At 38.1% G+C, this 19095-nt stretch overlaps 1 protein-coding gene across 1 annotated transcript; it reads right to left on the bottom strand.

Annotated features, from left to right (window-relative positions):
* Positions 1-212: 212 nt before the first annotated feature.
* Positions 213-17786, bottom strand: cchcr1 (coiled-coil alpha-helical rod protein 1). Its single transcript, XM_084730975.1, has 20 exons — positions 17447-17786; positions 16345-16633; positions 15921-16088; positions 15664-15781; positions 15022-15213; positions 12533-12696; positions 12318-12432; positions 12000-12110; positions 9993-10136; positions 9793-9903; positions 9419-9525; positions 8436-8548; positions 8264-8336; positions 5713-5831; positions 5409-5597; positions 3349-3450; positions 3039-3184; positions 2839-2956; positions 2547-2734; positions 213-940 (listed from the first exon to the last, which is right to left on the bottom strand). The coding sequence occupies exons 1-19, from the start codon at positions 17526-17528 to the stop codon at positions 2601-2603; spliced, it is 2595 nt and encodes an 864-aa protein (XP_084587101.1). The 5' UTR covers positions 17529-17786; the 3' UTR covers positions 213-940; positions 2547-2600.
* Positions 17787-19095: the final 1309 nt, after the last annotated feature.

Below are 19095 nucleotides of genomic sequence, written 5' to 3' on the forward strand. Positions count from 1 at the left end.
CATCCGATAACTAACTGAAATGGACAAATCTGGTTGCATCTTTGCATTCACTGAAGACATCACCATCTGTCCATTATTTTTAATAAACATACAGTCTATTATTTATCTTTTGTAAAAAATATAAATAATTCCTTCTGTGAGTGTATCTTCACACATTTTAGTGTGATTGTGATGTCAGACTTTAAGGCATTTCATTGACTGAAGGGGCACAATTTAAATTAAAGGGAAATTTAAAATAATGAAAAGAAATGAAAGTGTGGAACACAATCTGATGTGAATTTAAAAGCAAATGAAAAAACAGATTAGACTACAACTGAAACTCACATTAACATCTATATCAGGGGTTCTCATAATTTAGATGACTGAATGCCAATTTAGGGAGCCAGCATATGACTGAAGGCCGTGCAGGAAAACCTGTGAACTTGTAGTATTTGAGGTTGATCTCATGATGGCATTTAATATTAAATTTGTTGAGTTCCAAATGCACCTGTTTGCAGATAAATCAAATCCCGTTATCTGTCAACAAGGTCCAGCAGAGTTAGAGTTTTTTTTCCCTGAAATCCCCTTTTCTCCTCAACAATACAGTGTACTTTCTGTAGTGGCTTGGCCACATTCAGACAGGCATTCAGACAGACTCAGTGCAGTGGTGTGCAGCAGAAAAGTTGAAACAGAATCAACTTTGGAGAAACGCAACCCAATGTGACGCTGCAGTGGCCAAGTATGTAAGCCAGTGATCAGACTGCTCCACACTCTCCCTGTTGTGTCATCACTTGGTTTCAACTGCAGCCAGACCCAGCTTTGATGTCTGGGTCTGGCTGCAGTTAATGCTGGAAAATAGAGTCCCCATAAAGCTTTCTTCAGCATGTGTCCATTTGTCTGAGAGAGAGAAAGCATGCAGATGTGGTCTTGCAAGGTAGAGTCTGTATGAAGAGTGGGCCTGCTGGTAGTGACAAAGACAGTAAATCAGGGAAATATAACGTTTTTTTCCTGATTGTTTGACAGCGTTTTGTTCCCAGCACAAATAAACATTGCTGCACAACCCCCACACCACCACACAACCCTCCAGTTAATCACCAGAGATGGGGGACTTACATCACATGACTTGACTTAAATCCGACATGTCACAAAATTTGAGCACTTGAGAATTGCTTTGCTAATATTGATAAAAGACTCGACTTGACTTGACTTAGTATTTATGACTTGAGATCTGACTTACACTTCAGACAGGTGACTCAAAAGTATTTGTATTTTTTAGGCAACATAGGAGGGCTATCATGGAGGTGGCTTGTCCAATATAATTATATTTGGATTCATGGATTTCATTGATGTTTATAACAGCGTTAAGAAGATAATAGCAGTATGCAGGCACTGTCATATGAGATGTACTTCAGACAGATGTGTTAATAAGCTGAGGAGAAATGGTGTGATCCTCCTGAAGGGAGCTAAAGCAGGAGACTTTAAAAAATGTGATGTAAATGTTTTGTGTTGTACTTCTGTTTTCACTGTAGAGCCTTTTACAACTATAACACTATGTCATAACATCAGAGCCCCACTCTCCATTGTTGTCCATTTCAAAGGGCTTGTTATTGATTGCCACAATATGTCAAATATCAGTAATATTTTTCCATTTTCATTAATGTTGAAAATAAAACTCAACTTTTCATGACCACTGTCTTTTTACTGATTTAAATGTGGAAACAGTGGGGATCATCAGAATTTCATATGACTTGACCTGTGACTTGTTTGACCTGAGCAATGACTTGACTTGACTTGCCTGACTTTTAGCAGGGACTAATGATTTGCTTGATTCTCAAGATGGTACCTTGGGACTTTCTTGAGACTTGAAGGTTAAAGACTTGTTTGTGTCTTACACACTGGTGACTTACTCTCACCTGTTAATCACAGCAACCCCTGATTGTGTCTCAATACAGCCTCACTTCCACATCAAACTGCTGAGTCATCTCCAAAAATACAGCACTAGAATTGATGGCAGAACATAAGTCCTGTGATGCTTACGAGGTGCCACTAGTTGCCATGCAACCAGTAGTTTTCTACAAGTTATCATGCCTAACATGACAGACGCTTGTTATGGGGGAAGGCATTCTGATGCAGTAGCAGGAGAACTAGAGTAGTGTATTGAAAGTAGTATTGAAATGGAATGGTTTAACTATAATTTCATGCTACGTTCAGGAGCCACAGAAAGTGTTGCCAATGGACTGCAGGCTGCACTTTGAGAACTCCTGAACTAAACTTTTCATTCAACTTGAGTTGAGAAAATATTTGTACATTCCAAAATGTTGACTGAGATAAATTCCTTGTGCATCAATGCATTTCCAGTATTCTCTGTAAAAGTTATCCTTGAGACAGACGCAGGAGAAGTACTGAATGAATTTAAATTTAAGCAGACTGTCTCGGCACTAGATAACCATTACTGTTCTTATGCACCCAGTAGAAATGTGAAATTCTTGTTTTTCTGATGTTTGGCTCAAACTGATTCTTTCCACTGACTGTGTTTTCTTGGCTCTTAAAGAACCAACACTGCCCACCTTCTGTACGAATTAAAGGTGTGTTCACTGGCTCCAGTGATTCATCAGCAGGTATCAGCTGTGCCGACTGCCTGTGGACGGTCCCACGCTGTCATTCTGTCCCTCCTCCTCCTCCGCAGAGTCCTCAGAGCTGTTTACCACGGCAGCACTGAGAGTGTGGAGCTCCTCCAGAACAGACAGGAGTCTCTCTGACAGGAAACAGACAGGCCATCGGTCAGATCAGTCATGTCTGTGTAAATGTTAGGACTTAAAATAAGTGTCTGACGCATGAGGAAGTTAAGATGCTACTTACCGCCGGCAGGTAGTTGGACTTTTGCTCCTGCATGGCGGCTCCTCTCCGAAGGTTTTCCTTGAGGAGCAGCAGAGTTTTGTAGAGCTGTTGTATGCTCACTTGTCTCAGCAACAGTGGCCTGGAACAGATTCAGGCCATCAACAGAAATGAAGACAGAAACAACAGTTTTCACAACTGTCTTTTGCTTTAAAACGTCTCACCAGCAGCATGTTCTTGTCTTTGTCTGTCTCCTTCAGTTGTTTATTCTGGACTTCCTTTTTTGTGTGTTCTCTCCCCAAATGTTGAGCTTCTCTCATCTCATCCTGTTTCCTCGCTGCCTCCCTCTCAAACTGCCGCAAAGTCATAACTGCAAGAGACAATACAGACAGATCAAAAGCCACGGGGAAATGCTGCTATATACCATGTAAACAATTCCAATCATATTAGATCACAACCTGCATTACAGATATGACTCCAGCCCCCTATGTTAAGCTGCTGTGGGCTGAGGTAGCATGGTGCTAATCCTGCTACCTGCTTTGGTGTGCTCTCTCTTGGCAGTATTGACTTGAACCTCCATCTCTCTCAGCCTCTCAGCACAGCGGTCCTTGATCTCAGACACTCTCTCCTGCAGGGCTGAAGGGGAAAAACAAGTACACACATCACTCCTCAATACAGTAGCTCACAAAATGAGAAACACAGTCTAATGCTATATTTGTACCTCAGGGGATAAACTGGAGTTTATTGCATCTGTTAGCAAATTTTCACAGACAGCAAGACCTCCACAAACAAGGAGCCATTTGAAACAATTTGGGATTTATCAATTATGATGCAACCACAGCAGTAACACAGCAAGATGGCTGCAGCCTAAAGGTCAGAAAAAAGCACTTCTATTTAGTTTTAAAAGTGTAGCTAGTGGCAAACATTTGTTGATCATTCATTCTTTTTGTAAAGGTAAAGGAATATACAGTGAAGCAATGTGGGATCTGGGATCAAAGGAAATTAAACCCAACATCATTAAAGTGGCTACAGCTGCCTTCAAATGGAGTTGTGTTTACCATGTTCATAAGTCCATATGAACACCCTCCTCTTGTGGCATTCAAGACCTCGAAAGTGAATTTGTCTGAAACCTGCAACTTCACAAGTTCCATTTGAAAGCAGTATATAGTCAATTCTTTTATGTTACCACTGGATCAGATGGTCTAGAACTTCTTTCTGTACCCAATTGGCCAAAAAATCAGTTCAGGGATAGGTTCACAATTTGTCTAAAACAATAGTCAGGCACCTATATCAACAAAGAGCGAGTTTTGATTCCTCCTGTTTAAATTGTTAAAAATTCCCTCTTTTTGTTACCATCACTCCACTGCAGATCAACAGGGAAACAATGTTGAGGGAACACAAAGGATTTCATACAGAATTTTCAACTAAAAAGACTGTAACTTTGGAAGATAACAACTTAACTTGGCGACTGTTTATATCCCTGTCTACTTAAATCATATTCTGACACACCTTTATTCTGTTTTATAAAGCAAATACTGTTTTTATACTGCACAGACTTTTATACCGTTTCTAGCACAATTATTTATCAGCTTGTCACCTTGTTCTTGTCCTTTTTTTATGTATTAAACTTTTGCTATGTCCTCTACCTGATGCCACAAATTATTGTATTTATAAATATAAAAATATAAGAACTAAGATAAAAATAACTTGTTTATTTCTACATATAACAAAGCCTTTGAATCCTTTGAATCCCCGCATGAGGCTAACCAAGTCTAATGGAGCCTCATGTCATCTTCAGATAAACGTCAGAATGCGTTTTTACATAAAACAAGAACTGTGGATTTTTGTCCACCATCGCTTACATAGAAGGTGGATTAGGATAGGATCTGTTAATTGCAAACAAACAAGAGAAACAATTTTCATCTGTAGAGCCGAAATGATTAATCAATTAGTTGCAAACTATTAATTGCCAACTATTCTGATTCCACCCTTTCATATGTGAATATTTGGTAGTTTCTTCAGTCCTCTATGATAGTTGAGTGAATATCTTTGGATTGTGGACAAAACTAGATATCCGAGGACATCACCTTGGACTTTGATTGATATTTTTCACCTTTTTCTAAAATTTCATAGAGCAACCGACTAATTGATTGAGAAAATGAATAACAGATGATAGAAAATAATAAATAAACAGTACAGTACAGCACTATACATCAGGTCAACCCTGTTTGAATGTACATTTGGGCACCTGACTATTGTTTTAAGAGAGACTTGAAAAACTGTGACCCTATCCTTTAATACAAGTTTGAAGCTAAGATGCTTCCTAAGTGGTCAGGTTAAATCCTTGAACCAGTGGGGATAAAAAACATATTAGAGAAACTCAGCAACTCCCCCTAAACAGCTACAGTCAAGGTGCTCTTGAGCACTTAATCCCCAACTGCTCTGGTGACGCCACCGAGCCGCCAGGAGTGGCCAGGTGTGAATATGTGGAGACGGTGACAGAGGACATCTCTGAAAAAGAGCAGGAGCACTCAGTCTGCTTTCCCTGGATAAGTCAAGGTTGAAAAACAGTGGTGCCGCAGCCACATCCTCACCATGCTCACTGTGCTCCTGCTGGCTGAGCAGCTCAGAGCGGAGTTTCTCCAGGTTCACTTTGCTCTGCTCCAGCTGGGCCTGGATCTGCTGCAGGCTCTGGTCGGCCTCCTCTCTGCCAGCCACAGCCTGCCGGACTTCCACCCAGCTCTGCTCCAGCTCATGCTGCTGCTGTCTGAGTCTGCTCTCATCTGAGGGGGATGTGCAAAGGTAAACTGAGACACATTCATCGCCAAAACAGTAATATCTGACAGATAAACAAATAATATATCATGATAAGGTGCAGTGAGTTGTAAGGGTACTCACACTGTTCTTTCAGATCAGCCAGAGCTTTCTCAATGAGCTCCGGGGTTCTTTTGAGCTCCTGTGTGAGCTTGTCTCTCTCTTCACACACCAAACTAAGCTCTGTCTGGAGGTTTGTGATGCTGCAGGGCAACACAGACAAGATGGCAGAGCAAATAAGGGAGCAGAGAGTCAAGCAGAGATGTAGAGAAGCAATTGCACAGTGCATCAAAGTGTGAGGCAAACTCCAAGGAGACAGAAAGCAATTGTTTTTACATGTGGACTAATAATCCCAGACAAGACATAAAATTGTCATATTGTGATAAATTTACATAGTATATCAGAATTATCAATATCACAATATTGATTTCAACTATACTATTCAGCCTTATATCCAGCACTATGTCAAAGGGACATAGCAGTCCACACTTTGGCGAGCTCCTTGACCCTCTCAGCCCATGTGAGCAGTAGACAAAAAAGTTGGACTAAGTAGCAAAGTATGAGCTAATTTATTTCTAAAGCTTGGAAAATTAGACAAACTAGACTGAATAATACACACACACTCACACACTGAGATAAGTTTATTTGAAGTTTGTAAGTCTTGTAGGCCCATCTGGGCAAGACACTACACTGATATCAGAATACCAATTCATCTTAGTATATTTTAGTTGTTGGCCATAATTAAATCCACTTTGTCAATATATTTTAGCACCAAATCCGCAGCGAAGTCCAGCAGTACAAGGAGCCCAAATCTATGTGTATCTTTGTGAATTGATGATCACAAAAAACATTTCTGTGTTAAGTTACAATCAGGTGTGAGGTCTCTTGTGGGTTTAATATTGAGGTTAAAGAAATAGTTCACCCAGAAATGAAAATTCAGTCATTATCTCCTCACCCTCATGCCGATTGAAGGTCAGGTTTAGTTGGACAAACATTGCTGGAGTTTAACAAGAAAACAATACTGCAGAATCGCCCAAACAGTGGAAGTGATATGATGATTTTTATATTTATGTTTAAAAAGCTTTTACCCATCCGAACACTAGATTCACTAGATAAAAATTGCTTGGTGGCCTTGGCAGGCAGATCAAAACGATGTCATTAAAGCTTCTTTTTTTTTTAATCTTAGGAATATCGCCATCATCAGATGTTTGCTGAAATACAAGCCATTTAGACTACTATAATTCTCTTTATACTGGATTGCCTAAAAAGCCTATAAGAAAACTACAGCTAGTTCAGAATACTGCGGACAGAGTTTTAATTAGAACAAAGAAAACAGATAACATTACCCCACTGTACTGGCTACTTGTATCTTTTAGAACTGATTTTAAATTTCTTTTACTTGTTTTTAAAGCTTTGAATGCCCTTGCTCCTCCCTATATTAGAGCTCTTTCATTTTCAGTTCCAGCCAGGTCACCGAGGTCCTAAACCACTTTTCTTTTAAATGTTCCTTATGTGTCCCATAGACATAACAGTGAGAGGGCCTTCTGTTTTTTATGCCCCTAAACTGTGGAACTCGCTGCCTCTAAACATAAGAATGGCAAGTTCTTTCAGTATCTTTAAAAGGAAATTAAATATTCATCTTGTTAATTTGCCTTTTAACTGGAAGTAATGTTATGAAACAGCTTCAAGCTACAACCATTGTTTTGTATTGTTTTGAATTTACTTTAATTCTTGGTGTTTCTTTCACTTCATTACAATGACTTTATTTATCAATTTTTAAATTCTATTGTTTTATTGTTATTGTTGTAATTGTTATTCCTGCTGATTTTTTTTTTATTTATTTGTTGTTTTTGTTTTAATTTTGCTTTGTGAAACTGTTTGTGCTGCACATGTGTATGAAAGGTGTAAAACTGAATTTAGTTGAGTATGGCTGTAATGCATATTTTGTAAAGCAATATGCCTTTTAAAACATTAGGCCTGTAACAGTTCTTTTATTTTGGCTACTAATTAATGTCTTAGTGCTGAAAGGGCTGATGGATTAAATGAATGCTTAAAATTGTACCAGTAATAATGCATTTTAAATCACTTAACCAGAACATCTGCTATTTACGGCTTATAAAATGCAAAACAGATGGTTGACTTTCTTCAATTCATATTAAAATTCTAAATATTTTGAATTTGGAGGCTGTTGATAAGTATAAGTAATCCTTACTTATACTTTGAGATATAACTCTGGGCTCCAGAATCATTGCAACATGTATTTGGCATTATTTTTGTCAGTATAGAGTAAATGATTGTGACCAATTGAAAAAAAGTACTAGGCAATTAGCCACAGGCATAATGCGACACCTCATTACAAAACTTCTTCCAAAGCACAAATAATCAAAATATTTGAATTAGAATATATATATATATATGTGTTTATAGAAACATGTTTGCAGATATGGGGATGACATACTAAACCACTTCATTCTCATGAGCATACTTAGTTTAGAAAGCTATTTTTCTCATTCAATGGTTGATTAAATTATCTGTAAAACAAGACACAAAAAAAGATTTCCTTATATCCTGGTTGGATAAAGATTGTTTAGGTACATTCACCATGTAAAAAATGCGTTAATGTGAAACCTCAAACCTGTCTGCAGTCTCTTCTGCCTGTTTACTGGCTTGCTGAACTTTCTGCAGGGCAACCCTCCGCATGATCAAACCTGAAAAGCAAAGACAATGAAATGTACTTTCTTTACCAAAGATCTGTAATTTAAACTGAAGCATTGCCATCAGCACATTTCACTCCATTATAATCACACCTTGGATCATCTCCACTCGTCCTTTGGCGAATGTTAACCTCTGGGTTACAGTGTTGAGCCTTGTTTGAGCTGCATCCACTTCTGCCACTTTGCTTTCAAATACCACACTGAACCTGTGAGGCACAAAATGTGAGACAATACAGCATTACAGGGATAGTTTGGTTTATTTGAAGTGGGGCTGTATGAGGCACTTATTGGTAGTCAGTGTATTCACAATCGGCATGCCCCACGTTTGGAGAAGCAGAGAGGAGTACAAGCACTGAAGCTAAGCAATGAACTGCTATGGACAGAGTGAGCAACAAAAGGTATTTCAACCACTTAAAACAAAGGTCCACCTATAAAAATCATTGTATTTAGAATATGTTTTCTGATGGGAAAACACTTTCATACAAGATCATTCTACCCAAACAAACCAAACACCATAGGTAAAATCAGGCATTTTACCTTGCAGAACACATGAATTGTTTGTTACTGTGTGACTTCAAAGCATCCTAACTATCATTTTAAAAACATCAAAGTAATGTATAGCACTAACAATCTAACAGATCAAGTCAGCGGTAAACCAAAAACTAAGATTTTTTGCAAGCTAAAATGACTATTTTTTCCAAAAGAGTGTGGTTGGTTTAGAGAGAGTGATATCTGGCTTTGGCAGCAACATATTTTGTTCATACCAATAAAGCTATTTGAATTTGAGATTTTGATATTCAGCTGATATAAGAGCGGTTTCTTGCAAGAAAAGGGTGGCTGACGGCAAAGTAATGCAGTGAAAATATTCTTAACATTAAGTGCACTTACCCTGTTGGAGATTTTTTTAGGTGGACTGAGTGGCTAAAATATCTTTTCTGCTGGCCCTGTCTACAATACTATCCATTTAACTGTCGTTAAACTTTTAACACTGACAAACAATTGCTTTGCATTTCACTATCATATAACTAATTTATAACTAATCCTCTATTTTTTAAAGTTGGATACATTTATTTTACCTGTGTACTGCTTCTGTAATTGTTTTAAGTTCAGCCTCTGCTTTCTGATTCTGTGACTTCAGCTGTAAGTTTTCCTTGTGAGCCTGCACCAAATCCTGTTTCAATGTCTGCAAAGAAAAACACACATCGATTTAACAGAGTACCTTACAAAAATCTACCGTGATGTTCAGTTTTCAGGATTTCTTCTTGCCCAGCAGCTGTTCTTAAAATCACAACCGCTACCGGAACCTCGCAAAGTTTTCACATAGTCAGCATTCTGAGAGGTGGTACAAATGTACGAGCGTTTATCACTTTCCTAAGCAGCCCCAAATTTATTGTGCATCATCAAATTTTCAGACAGCCACGTAAATCACATCACTTGCTCTGGTACTAACCTCCTTTTCCACTCTCTCCAGGTCCAGCTCAGCGATCCTGTCATCCAGACTGTGTTGGAGCACACTAGATCGGTGCTGCTCCTGCTGGAGCTGCTGCTCCATGGATCTGACCTGAAACACAGACCCGCAAGTCAAACACAGTGTCGAACACACTGGTTCTGATTGTACTGTGGTATACTAACAGATGAATGTTTTCATACTTTTGCAATAAGTTTATCCTTCTCTCCTCTGAGTTCAATGTCCTTTGAGCGAAGCTGGACGCACAACTTGAACACTTTCTCTCTCCAGAGCTGAAGCACTTGAAGACCTTCAGATTCATTCTTCACAAGCAGGTCTGTAGAGGTCTATTGGAACGAACACACACACACACACACACACACACACACACACACACACACACACACACACACACACACACACACACACACAGACACACACACAGACACACACACACACACACACACACACACACCACTTCAGCAAATGATTCATATAAGCGTGGGTAATTACTGCTTACAAATTAGCCTTGATGTTTTCCAAAGCATACTAAAGCTTTTTAAAATTAGTCCTTTTTCCTTTCATCCCACAGCTATATTAACACACCATCAGAGAAGAGTTTTCAAAACAGTCTCTGCTCTCTGTGTGACCTCCACCAAAAACTTAAGAATACATGTCATTTACCGTGACCATTACCTCTCTCAAGCTACTTTTAAGCCTCTGCAAGTTGACATTTATTCCAAACTAACCGAAATGCACTTCAAATGTAAGAAAAATGTTTTCAACGACGAAAAAAAAAATGCTTTATACTTCACCTGCAGAGTCATACTGTATATACACAACATTTGGATAGAGCACCTCAGGTGAAGTGTTCAGTCAAGTGAATTACTCCTGCAGGGCTGTGCAATCCTGTCTGGAGCTGTTCCATCATCAATCTTAAACCCTGTGGTCTGCATAAGCGTCTTCAAGATCCATGAAGTGCATCAAAGCTTCTGACTTTTTTTCCCCCCCCAGACTTCTGACATACGCCTACACTAAGACATAAGAGTATGCTAAATTTTACAACTTAATAAGGTTGTCAAAAGTAGGGCTGGGCAATATAGCTGAAATATTTATCACAATAAAGCATTTCATTTTAGTCAATCCATAATTACTGATAAATTATAATGACCTCTTTATTAAAAAGAAGATAAGAAAAATGGTTAACCACTTTATTTATCAAGACACACAAAGTAGACTTTAAATGCACCGTATTCACAATATTCGCACAGTTTGATTACGTCGTGAGGTAGCATGAGGTCTAAGAGTTGCTGCCTTCACTGATAAACAACCATCATTGCAGATGAAAATCTATCTGTCATGACTCGGGCAGAAATCATGTTCATGGACAAGGTTCACGTTAAAAGTTAATTCACATTATGTTTAGTCATGTTCCCCGATTTCCCCACTCTCTGATGTATCTGTTATATCCCATGTGTTCCCGGAAGTGAAAGCAACAAGCAGCGAGCAAGGAAGCACATCATTACCTTGAATAAATAACATATTTCTCTGGGTTTGACCATATTCATTATGTGCTTTCAAGGCGGTTTGCATTTAATGCATAGAAGTCAAACTGTTAAATATTTTATTAAGCATTTTTTTTATTGCTATTGATGATTGTCTGCTGATAATATTTATCACTATTGTTTTATTGCCCAGGTCTAATCAAAAATATCAATTCTTCAATACGTTTTCAATACTGCGTGTTTAAAAGGATACAGTATCTGTTAATTATAGTATTGAAAGTACAGAAGCTATGGGAAAAAAATTAAGTGCTCATTCAAGACCTCTGTTCAGTTGAAGTCTTTATTGTCTTACCTGATATGGCTAGGAGCATAGCAAGTGTTCAGTGTATTTCTGTACCAGCACCTTGTGCAGGTCGTTGCAGAGAGATCATATTTTGTGCGCATAGGATATTTTTTCCTTTTTGCCACAGTAATGAAACAGGTATTGGGTATGTTTTAAAGAAAATACTAGTATTGTATCCGAGTTTAAAATTCTGGTATCATGACAACTCTACAACATAAAGCCAAGAAAACACAATGATAGGCAGCTGCTTGGTTTACATAGGAAAGCAGTGGTGTAGCCTGCAAGTAGCAGCTCTACTGCTCATCATGTTTTACAAGCATAGGTGTGTTTCAGGCATAGCTATGTATAGAACAAACACTCACCTTCTTCACCATTTTTTCTTCTTGGAGGGCAAGTATCTCATTCACAGAGTTGAGCCTGACTGTTAAAAGCTCTGTTGTCATCTGAAGAGCTGCCTTCTCTTTGTTCAGCCTCTGCAAAATGGATACTGTTAGAATAAAAAGTATACATACAGTAATAACATGGATGACTATAATATGCATGTTAATTCATAAATTTAAGCCATTTTCCTCACAGGTCTATGTCTACCCTGCTGAAAAGAACAAGATATTAATTTTTCTCCCTATGCAATTACTTTACAGTAGTCTGATTGCAATCAATACAGTTTATATTGCCTTCACCTCAACAGCGTCATTTAATCGTTCCTTTTCTCCTTTCTCTGGGGCGAGCTGGCCAATGTAATTTCTGAGGCTGTGCAGTGTGGCTGATTGTGTCTCAAAAGCTTGTCCCATTTGGCTGAAAAATAAACCACAACCCACCCCAAAAAAATCAGTGAATCTGACTACAAAGTGCTATAGATGTTTAGCTCTGTTCTGTTTTAGATTGAATGTGGCACCTTAAATGTTCTCTCAGCCCATCTCTCTCAGTGGAGACCTCCATCAGAGAGCTTTTTAGCTGCAGCACTTCTGAGGTCATTGATTGAAGTCTGTCCTGTAGCTCGATGTTTGTTTTCCTCGCTGCATCCAACTCTGCAGAGTGGGAGGCATTCAATTGTTGCAGCTGAAAGTGAAGAGGCAAACAATGGAAAGTTTTAAGACATATACAAATAACAATGTCATATCTTATTGATCCTGAAGGAGAAGCTCTTCTTTCAATTGATTCCTTCTGAGGAAGGTCAGAATGATGGTCAGTTCCAGAAAAGTCAGTTTCAGTTTTACATGCTCTGTGTTTTGCTCAAGGATACTTCAGCAGAGCAGATGCCTGATGACATGGCTTCTTGGTTGCAGGAACTTGAGATAAAGCCACTCAAATCAATATCTACAAGGTGTATGATAGTTTAAATCTTTGCAGACAGAGTGCTGCAGGAATGAGTCCTAAAAACAAGTTATCATATTTGCTTTTATCATTTTGTTCCTTTATCTCTAGGTCAATGGTTTTTTTTTGTTTTTTGTTGTTTTTTTTTTTCATTTGATGCCTGAAATAGGGTCTGTAGCTAACACAAGCTTAAGAGATTCTCATGGTTTGCTCTCACATAAAATATGTTAGTGAGTACAGTTGCTAACCAGTGACTAATTGAGCCACTACATAAAAAGGTCATCATGCCAAAAAACAGTCCTTAATAGAGGTGATGTTGAAGTCATGCGCCCATGGTGTAGTTTGTTTATAACCTAATGGTATAGGGTTCCTCCACTGTTTCCATTTCAAAATGTCAATGCTCAAACTTTCAGACTTACATTGAATTAATTAATGTGAAATGAATTAATAGTTAATTAATAGTTAATTTTCTCTGCAGCATTGTTTATTCACCACGTCCATGGAAATTACAATGAATGCAGCTATAAAGTTATGGTTTCCTTATGCAGAAAAGTCTGTTTACTTTTCTCATAGCTTCATCACTGTATAACTCATAAACAGGGCTGTCCACAACAATATGGAGCAGCCAGCCAGTGAAGTAAAAAGTACCTAGCTAGGGGAGTCCAGGAGCAGAAGAAGAAAGATTTAGGCTGTTAGATCCCAAATTTGGTGGCCTCTGGCACATGCTAATACCACTATTCCATCATATACACTGCTCTTAATTGCTGCATATTTTAATGAGTTTGCCTACCTGATTGTAACCATGTAGTGAATTACAGTAAAAGAGAATTAGGATTCCTGTGCGTTTTAGCCCACAGTCTGTAAACAGCTGTAAATATTTAAAGCCACACCTATTCCTGACTAATCAGAATTTCTGTAATTAAAACTCACTAAAACGTGATCTGGGGCATCTGACATTAGTCTGCATAACTGGTCTATGGCAAGAAAATAACAAAAGCGTTCTCTGACATTTTAAACTATAAAATGACAGTGTAGGCTGAGGCATAGATTACATTATCCTCATATGATATAGGCCTGTTACTTTGACAACAAGACTGTTTTAGTTTGTGTTTGCAATGTGTCTTACAGATGGTTCTGCTGTAAAAAGCACAGTGTAGATAAAGATAAGTCATTCATTTGTTCATTCATTAAGACCATAAAAATCTGTGTGGCATATATGGAAAATCCAGCACTTTCAGTGGACTTTTTCTACAGTGCATACTGTGCAATTTTTGCCAGTGTTTTCCAGTGTTCTCTTAAGCAGTTTGTCTAATGCAGATGTCCTCATTAGATCTGTGACATAGAGGCAGCTCTGTATAGGAGTGTGCATTCAGTCGCACATCAGAGCCTGCCTTGTTTTTGAAGACATCAAGCTTGTGCTGGCCTATGCTATCTCACACAATTTGGAGACTTGGATATTGCTAACATCAAATTCATATGTTCTTCCATACTGCATAGGAACCCTAATAAAAGTGGTGTTCATTTGTGATTATCTTACTGAACAAAATGCTTTACAGAAAGTAAATGGAATAATGAAGAAGGCGGATTACCTAAAAATTCTACAGGAAAACCTAAAATCATCAGACAGAAGGTTGGGTCTTTTATGTAGATGGGTGTTCCAGTAAGACAGTGACCCCAAACTCACATCAAAAGTTGTGAAGAAATGGCTACATCGGGATAGAATTAAGATTTTAAACCGGGCTTCCCAAAGTCCTGACTTAAACCCTATCAAGAACCTTTGGCCTGTGCCGAAGAAAAAAGTCTGTGTCTACTGAGATGAAAAGGGCCAAGGGGCATTTAACCTATTATTAACATTATTAGCAGATTTATTTCCAGAAGACCTGTAATAAATTTATGAAAGAACCAAAATGCATGATTGTTTTTTTGACAAAGACATGTGTTTCAATCATTCCATCACAGAAAATTAAGAGCTATTTGACTCACTGGAAACTCAAAACTGCCATTATACACATGCTCTTTACAAGTGTATGTAAAATTTCAACCATAACTGTACATCATTATGCCACACACCTCCACTTCCTGCCTCTTGTGCATTTCCTCCAGTTGTTCTGACAGACTAACAGTCTGCTGTTTGGCCTCCTCTGCCTGTGACTTGCCCATTTCAGCCTTCAGAGCAAGCTTCCGGGCCTCCTCTTGGGTCCTCTCTGTATCTCTCCTCAGCTTTGTAATTTCCTCAGCAGACTCTTCCTTTAGTCTTTCAAACTGCAACAAGAAACAATATGTTAAACATAGAGGAGTCTTCATACATGAAACAAATCATCATGAAACTTGCTACATTAAAACTGTCAGGTGACCATAAGCTATTATTAAGTAGAGCTGCAACAAGTAGTCAATCAAACACATAGTAGACAATTTTGTCGGTTTGACAAAAGAAGCAATTTGAAGAAGTTCCCTTGACTCTGGGAGGTTGTGATGAGCATTTTTCACAATTTTCAGACCTTTTATAGATAACGATAAATTGACCAATCATGAAAATAATCAGCACATTAATAAATCATGGAAATAATCATTTGTTGCAGCCCTATTATTAAGACAATAAGACTGTACCAGACTATAAACTGCCAAAATAAGATACAAGATACCAGTAATTCTCAGGTGATTTTTGTCAACACCAGTGTCAAAATGAAATGTTTTGTCAGTAAATACCATTACCTGTGAGCTTATTTTCTCCTTCTGCGCATTGTTGCAAAGGAGCTCCTCTCTGATTTGGCTGAGTTCCGCCTTTGCCTTACATAGCTCCTCATGCATTGCTTCCAACTCGTAGCTCTGTCTGTTGCACAAAGGTTCTGCCATGTTAAGCTTGTTCAGAATGATTCATCGCTAATCTCTGAAATGTTTGGTTATGCAGAGAATGCCAGACCAAGAAGTAACATGACTCGACTGCATTACAACATAAGTACATATCCTACCTGTTCACGGTGCTGTCTCTGTCTCTCATCTCTTCCCTGTGCCTCTCTGTAGTGTCCTTCAGGGCCTCCACTTGCCTCTTCAACCTCTCAGCTTCTGCCTTGTGCTTCTCTGCCTCTAGACGCCACTCTGACTCCCATCTGGACCACTGCTCACTTCTTTCTGTACATCTTTGTTTGAGGAAGAGGAGCTATTCATGCTCTCAACATACCACTCAACTGACAGCCAAAAACAGAATTTCTGACTATATGAAAAATATTATGGAATACCTCAAACTGTTGATTTGTTTGGAACGGATCATCACAATTTAATAGTTTCCTCTATGTTATTTTAGAGAAAATGTATATATAGAGATATATATCATATATTGCAGCAGAGCCTAAAGATTTTTATTAAAACATTTAAACTCACATCAACCAGCCCTACCTTCTCCTATGGTCTGATGGGTGATCTACAGGGATCCTTCCTCTTCTGCTATCTTCTTGTAACATCATGATCCTCTGATTTTCCTTCCTCAGCTCCAAGATTTCCTGTTGGGCCTGACTGATGGCAAGCCATGGATTGGCAGAACTGGGATCCCCTGAGGGTACTGATGTTACACCTGGGTTTATTGAGACGATGGTTGGTGTTGTTCCTGGGATTTGAACATCTCTGTGTTGTCCAGCAGACAGTATACTCGATGTGAAATGTGATGGGGGTACGAGGTCTTTCAGGTCTAGACATTGTACAAAAATATATGGTAAGTGATACAAGGTTTTATCAGGCTCACTACAAAACAAGCACACAGTGTTATAACAGATATACCTCCTAAAAAAGGGCAGGAAAAAAATAAGCAAATAAATAAAATATTTAAGAGGTCTCTTCTAATAATTTAAAGACATCTATTATGTTCAGTATTTTTTTCTGTTTTCTTTTTGATAAACTACTATCAATACTATTTATATTTTCAACTGTGTACTACTGACTAACATTACATTACATTAGCATTATTATTTACACTTTATACATCGTAGCATGATTTGGGCTAGGTATGAAACTTTGACACTTTCATACTATTGAGAAATGAAAAATGCTTTCATTCAATACCAGTTTTGCATAACTAAGGAGTTTTGGCAAGTAAATCACTTCTATTTTTATACAGTCCAATACTACACGGATATTCTTCATCACAGTTATTGCCATCAAATCTGAAACTTTGTCTAAGGAATTCTCCCAATGAAAGTCATGTATAATCCTATACTTTACCAATACAACGTTTCTGAAGTAGTTTCTTAAGTAGAGCCTTTTCATGCTGAGCTTTCAAGAAAGCTACCAAGATAAACATGACAACTTCTCTGCCCTAAATACGACCTCTTCTTGCTAACTAGGTTGGTTAACGATAGAGCTGACAAATGCAAACTAGCTAAAGTGGTGTGTTGAATTTGTTTGCTAACATTGTAGGCTAACGTTAGCTAGCTAACATTATCTTGAACTCAACATTTGCAGGAAGTTACGGGTAAATCTCAACCAAACATGCGGCAAGAAAAACTAAACAACTTACTTGACACAGCTGGTGAGGTAAAATCCCCAGGAACTATGAGTCTCTCTTTTCCGAAGTTAGGTGTCTCCATGTTTAACACAAACCTCGGTAAAAGAGTAACTTGACAAGCGTTCAGTCCGAGGCTGCTCGAGTGCTCTTTCAACGTTCATTCTCCCGCGAGACACGTCGTGCGTCGTTACCCTGGTTACGCGTTACAACGGTCATGTCCGGAGTTCTCCGCTTCAGCTGTTTTTGGTAACGCTAACCAACTTAAACCTTCAAAATGGCGGCAACATTCTGGCAAATATGTATGTTAATGAACTTAATATAAAGCAACTGATTTATCGAATAAAACTGCCATACATTACATTAGCGCAGTGCATCATGGGAGAGTGGAAGTGCACTCAGTGACGGTTTTGCCCTAATTTCTGTCTTGCAGGATGTTCTTCTTCCTCTGCCCTACCAGACCTCTGTATTGGCCGTAATTACTAGTTGGCATAGAGCGTAGCAGTGGCAAATAAAGTCCAGAACAGTAGAGTTTCGCAATATTTTCCCAGCCAAGGACCCCTTGAAGACAGAAAATGACCCCCCTTTTGTAGACCTATGTGTTTATGAAATAATTTGAAACAGCCTGTGTGCTTTTTACACTTATGCTTACATGGGAAAGAAGAAACTAAAATAAATATATTAGAAAGATATTAGACACGTATTAAAATATTTGCACCTTGTCAACACAGACTACCCATAACATGTATGCACACACATCAAGTGAGTGTGTTTTGCTCTAAATGCCTACATAAAATAAAATCTGGACTGTAATTATCTGAGTTATAGATTGTTACATTAAAACTATTAACTAAACTAATCTATGAGATATTTTAGATTAAAAAAAAAAGAATATTATTGGTTTAACTATAAAGCTTTTTATGAGTAAATATATTTTGAATATCATGATAATGAAGTGCCATGGACCCCTTGAGAACCACTGCAGTGCATAACTTGGGTTATCAGCTTTAATGATAGACCACATTCAGGAAACATATGTCAATACACACAGGACTGGACTGTGTGAGTTTGATTGAATGTAGTCTATAGGAAAGGCCTATTCAATTACATTTTAGAAGAGCCAAATTTGAAGTAAAGTGCCAAGGAGCCGGACATTTACGTTTCCTATGTCTGACCTGTCAATGTAGGAATTTAGATGTGTAAAACAATGTGCCTTTTTTCTCCTCTTTATTACACACTAGTGGAACATTATGTACAAAAGTTGCGAAAAAAAACAATTCACCTTTGTAATCCTGGATTAGAAGGGGTTTTTTTTTTTTTGCTTTAATAAACACAATATTGAATGTAGCTTGTTTTTTGCTTGTTTTTTTGTTTGACTCCTAAATTCTTTCAGCTTTAACAGCAGGACTTCAAACTTTCAGCCTAAATAAAAAATATCACTGTGACATAACAGACAGATAGAAATAATGAATGGGCTAATTCTAATGTCTAACTGAATAATCTAATTAACAATGTAAATGCTCATAAACCTGAAATGTTAGCAGGTTATTTCAATAAAATCACAACAGACCTTTTTTCACAGCAGCTATTTTGACATGAAATACAAGGGTAATCACTGGTGTTACTAATGATGCTAAGTAAGGTTCCCTTTC

This window comes from Lutjanus erythropterus, chromosome 11 (genome assembly GCF_056507025.1).
Source record: "Lutjanus erythropterus isolate fLutEry1 chromosome 11, fLutEry1.hap2, whole genome shotgun sequence".
In the NCBI taxonomy this organism is placed as follows: Eukaryota; Metazoa; Chordata; class Actinopteri; order Lutjaniformes; family Lutjanidae; genus Lutjanus; species Lutjanus erythropterus.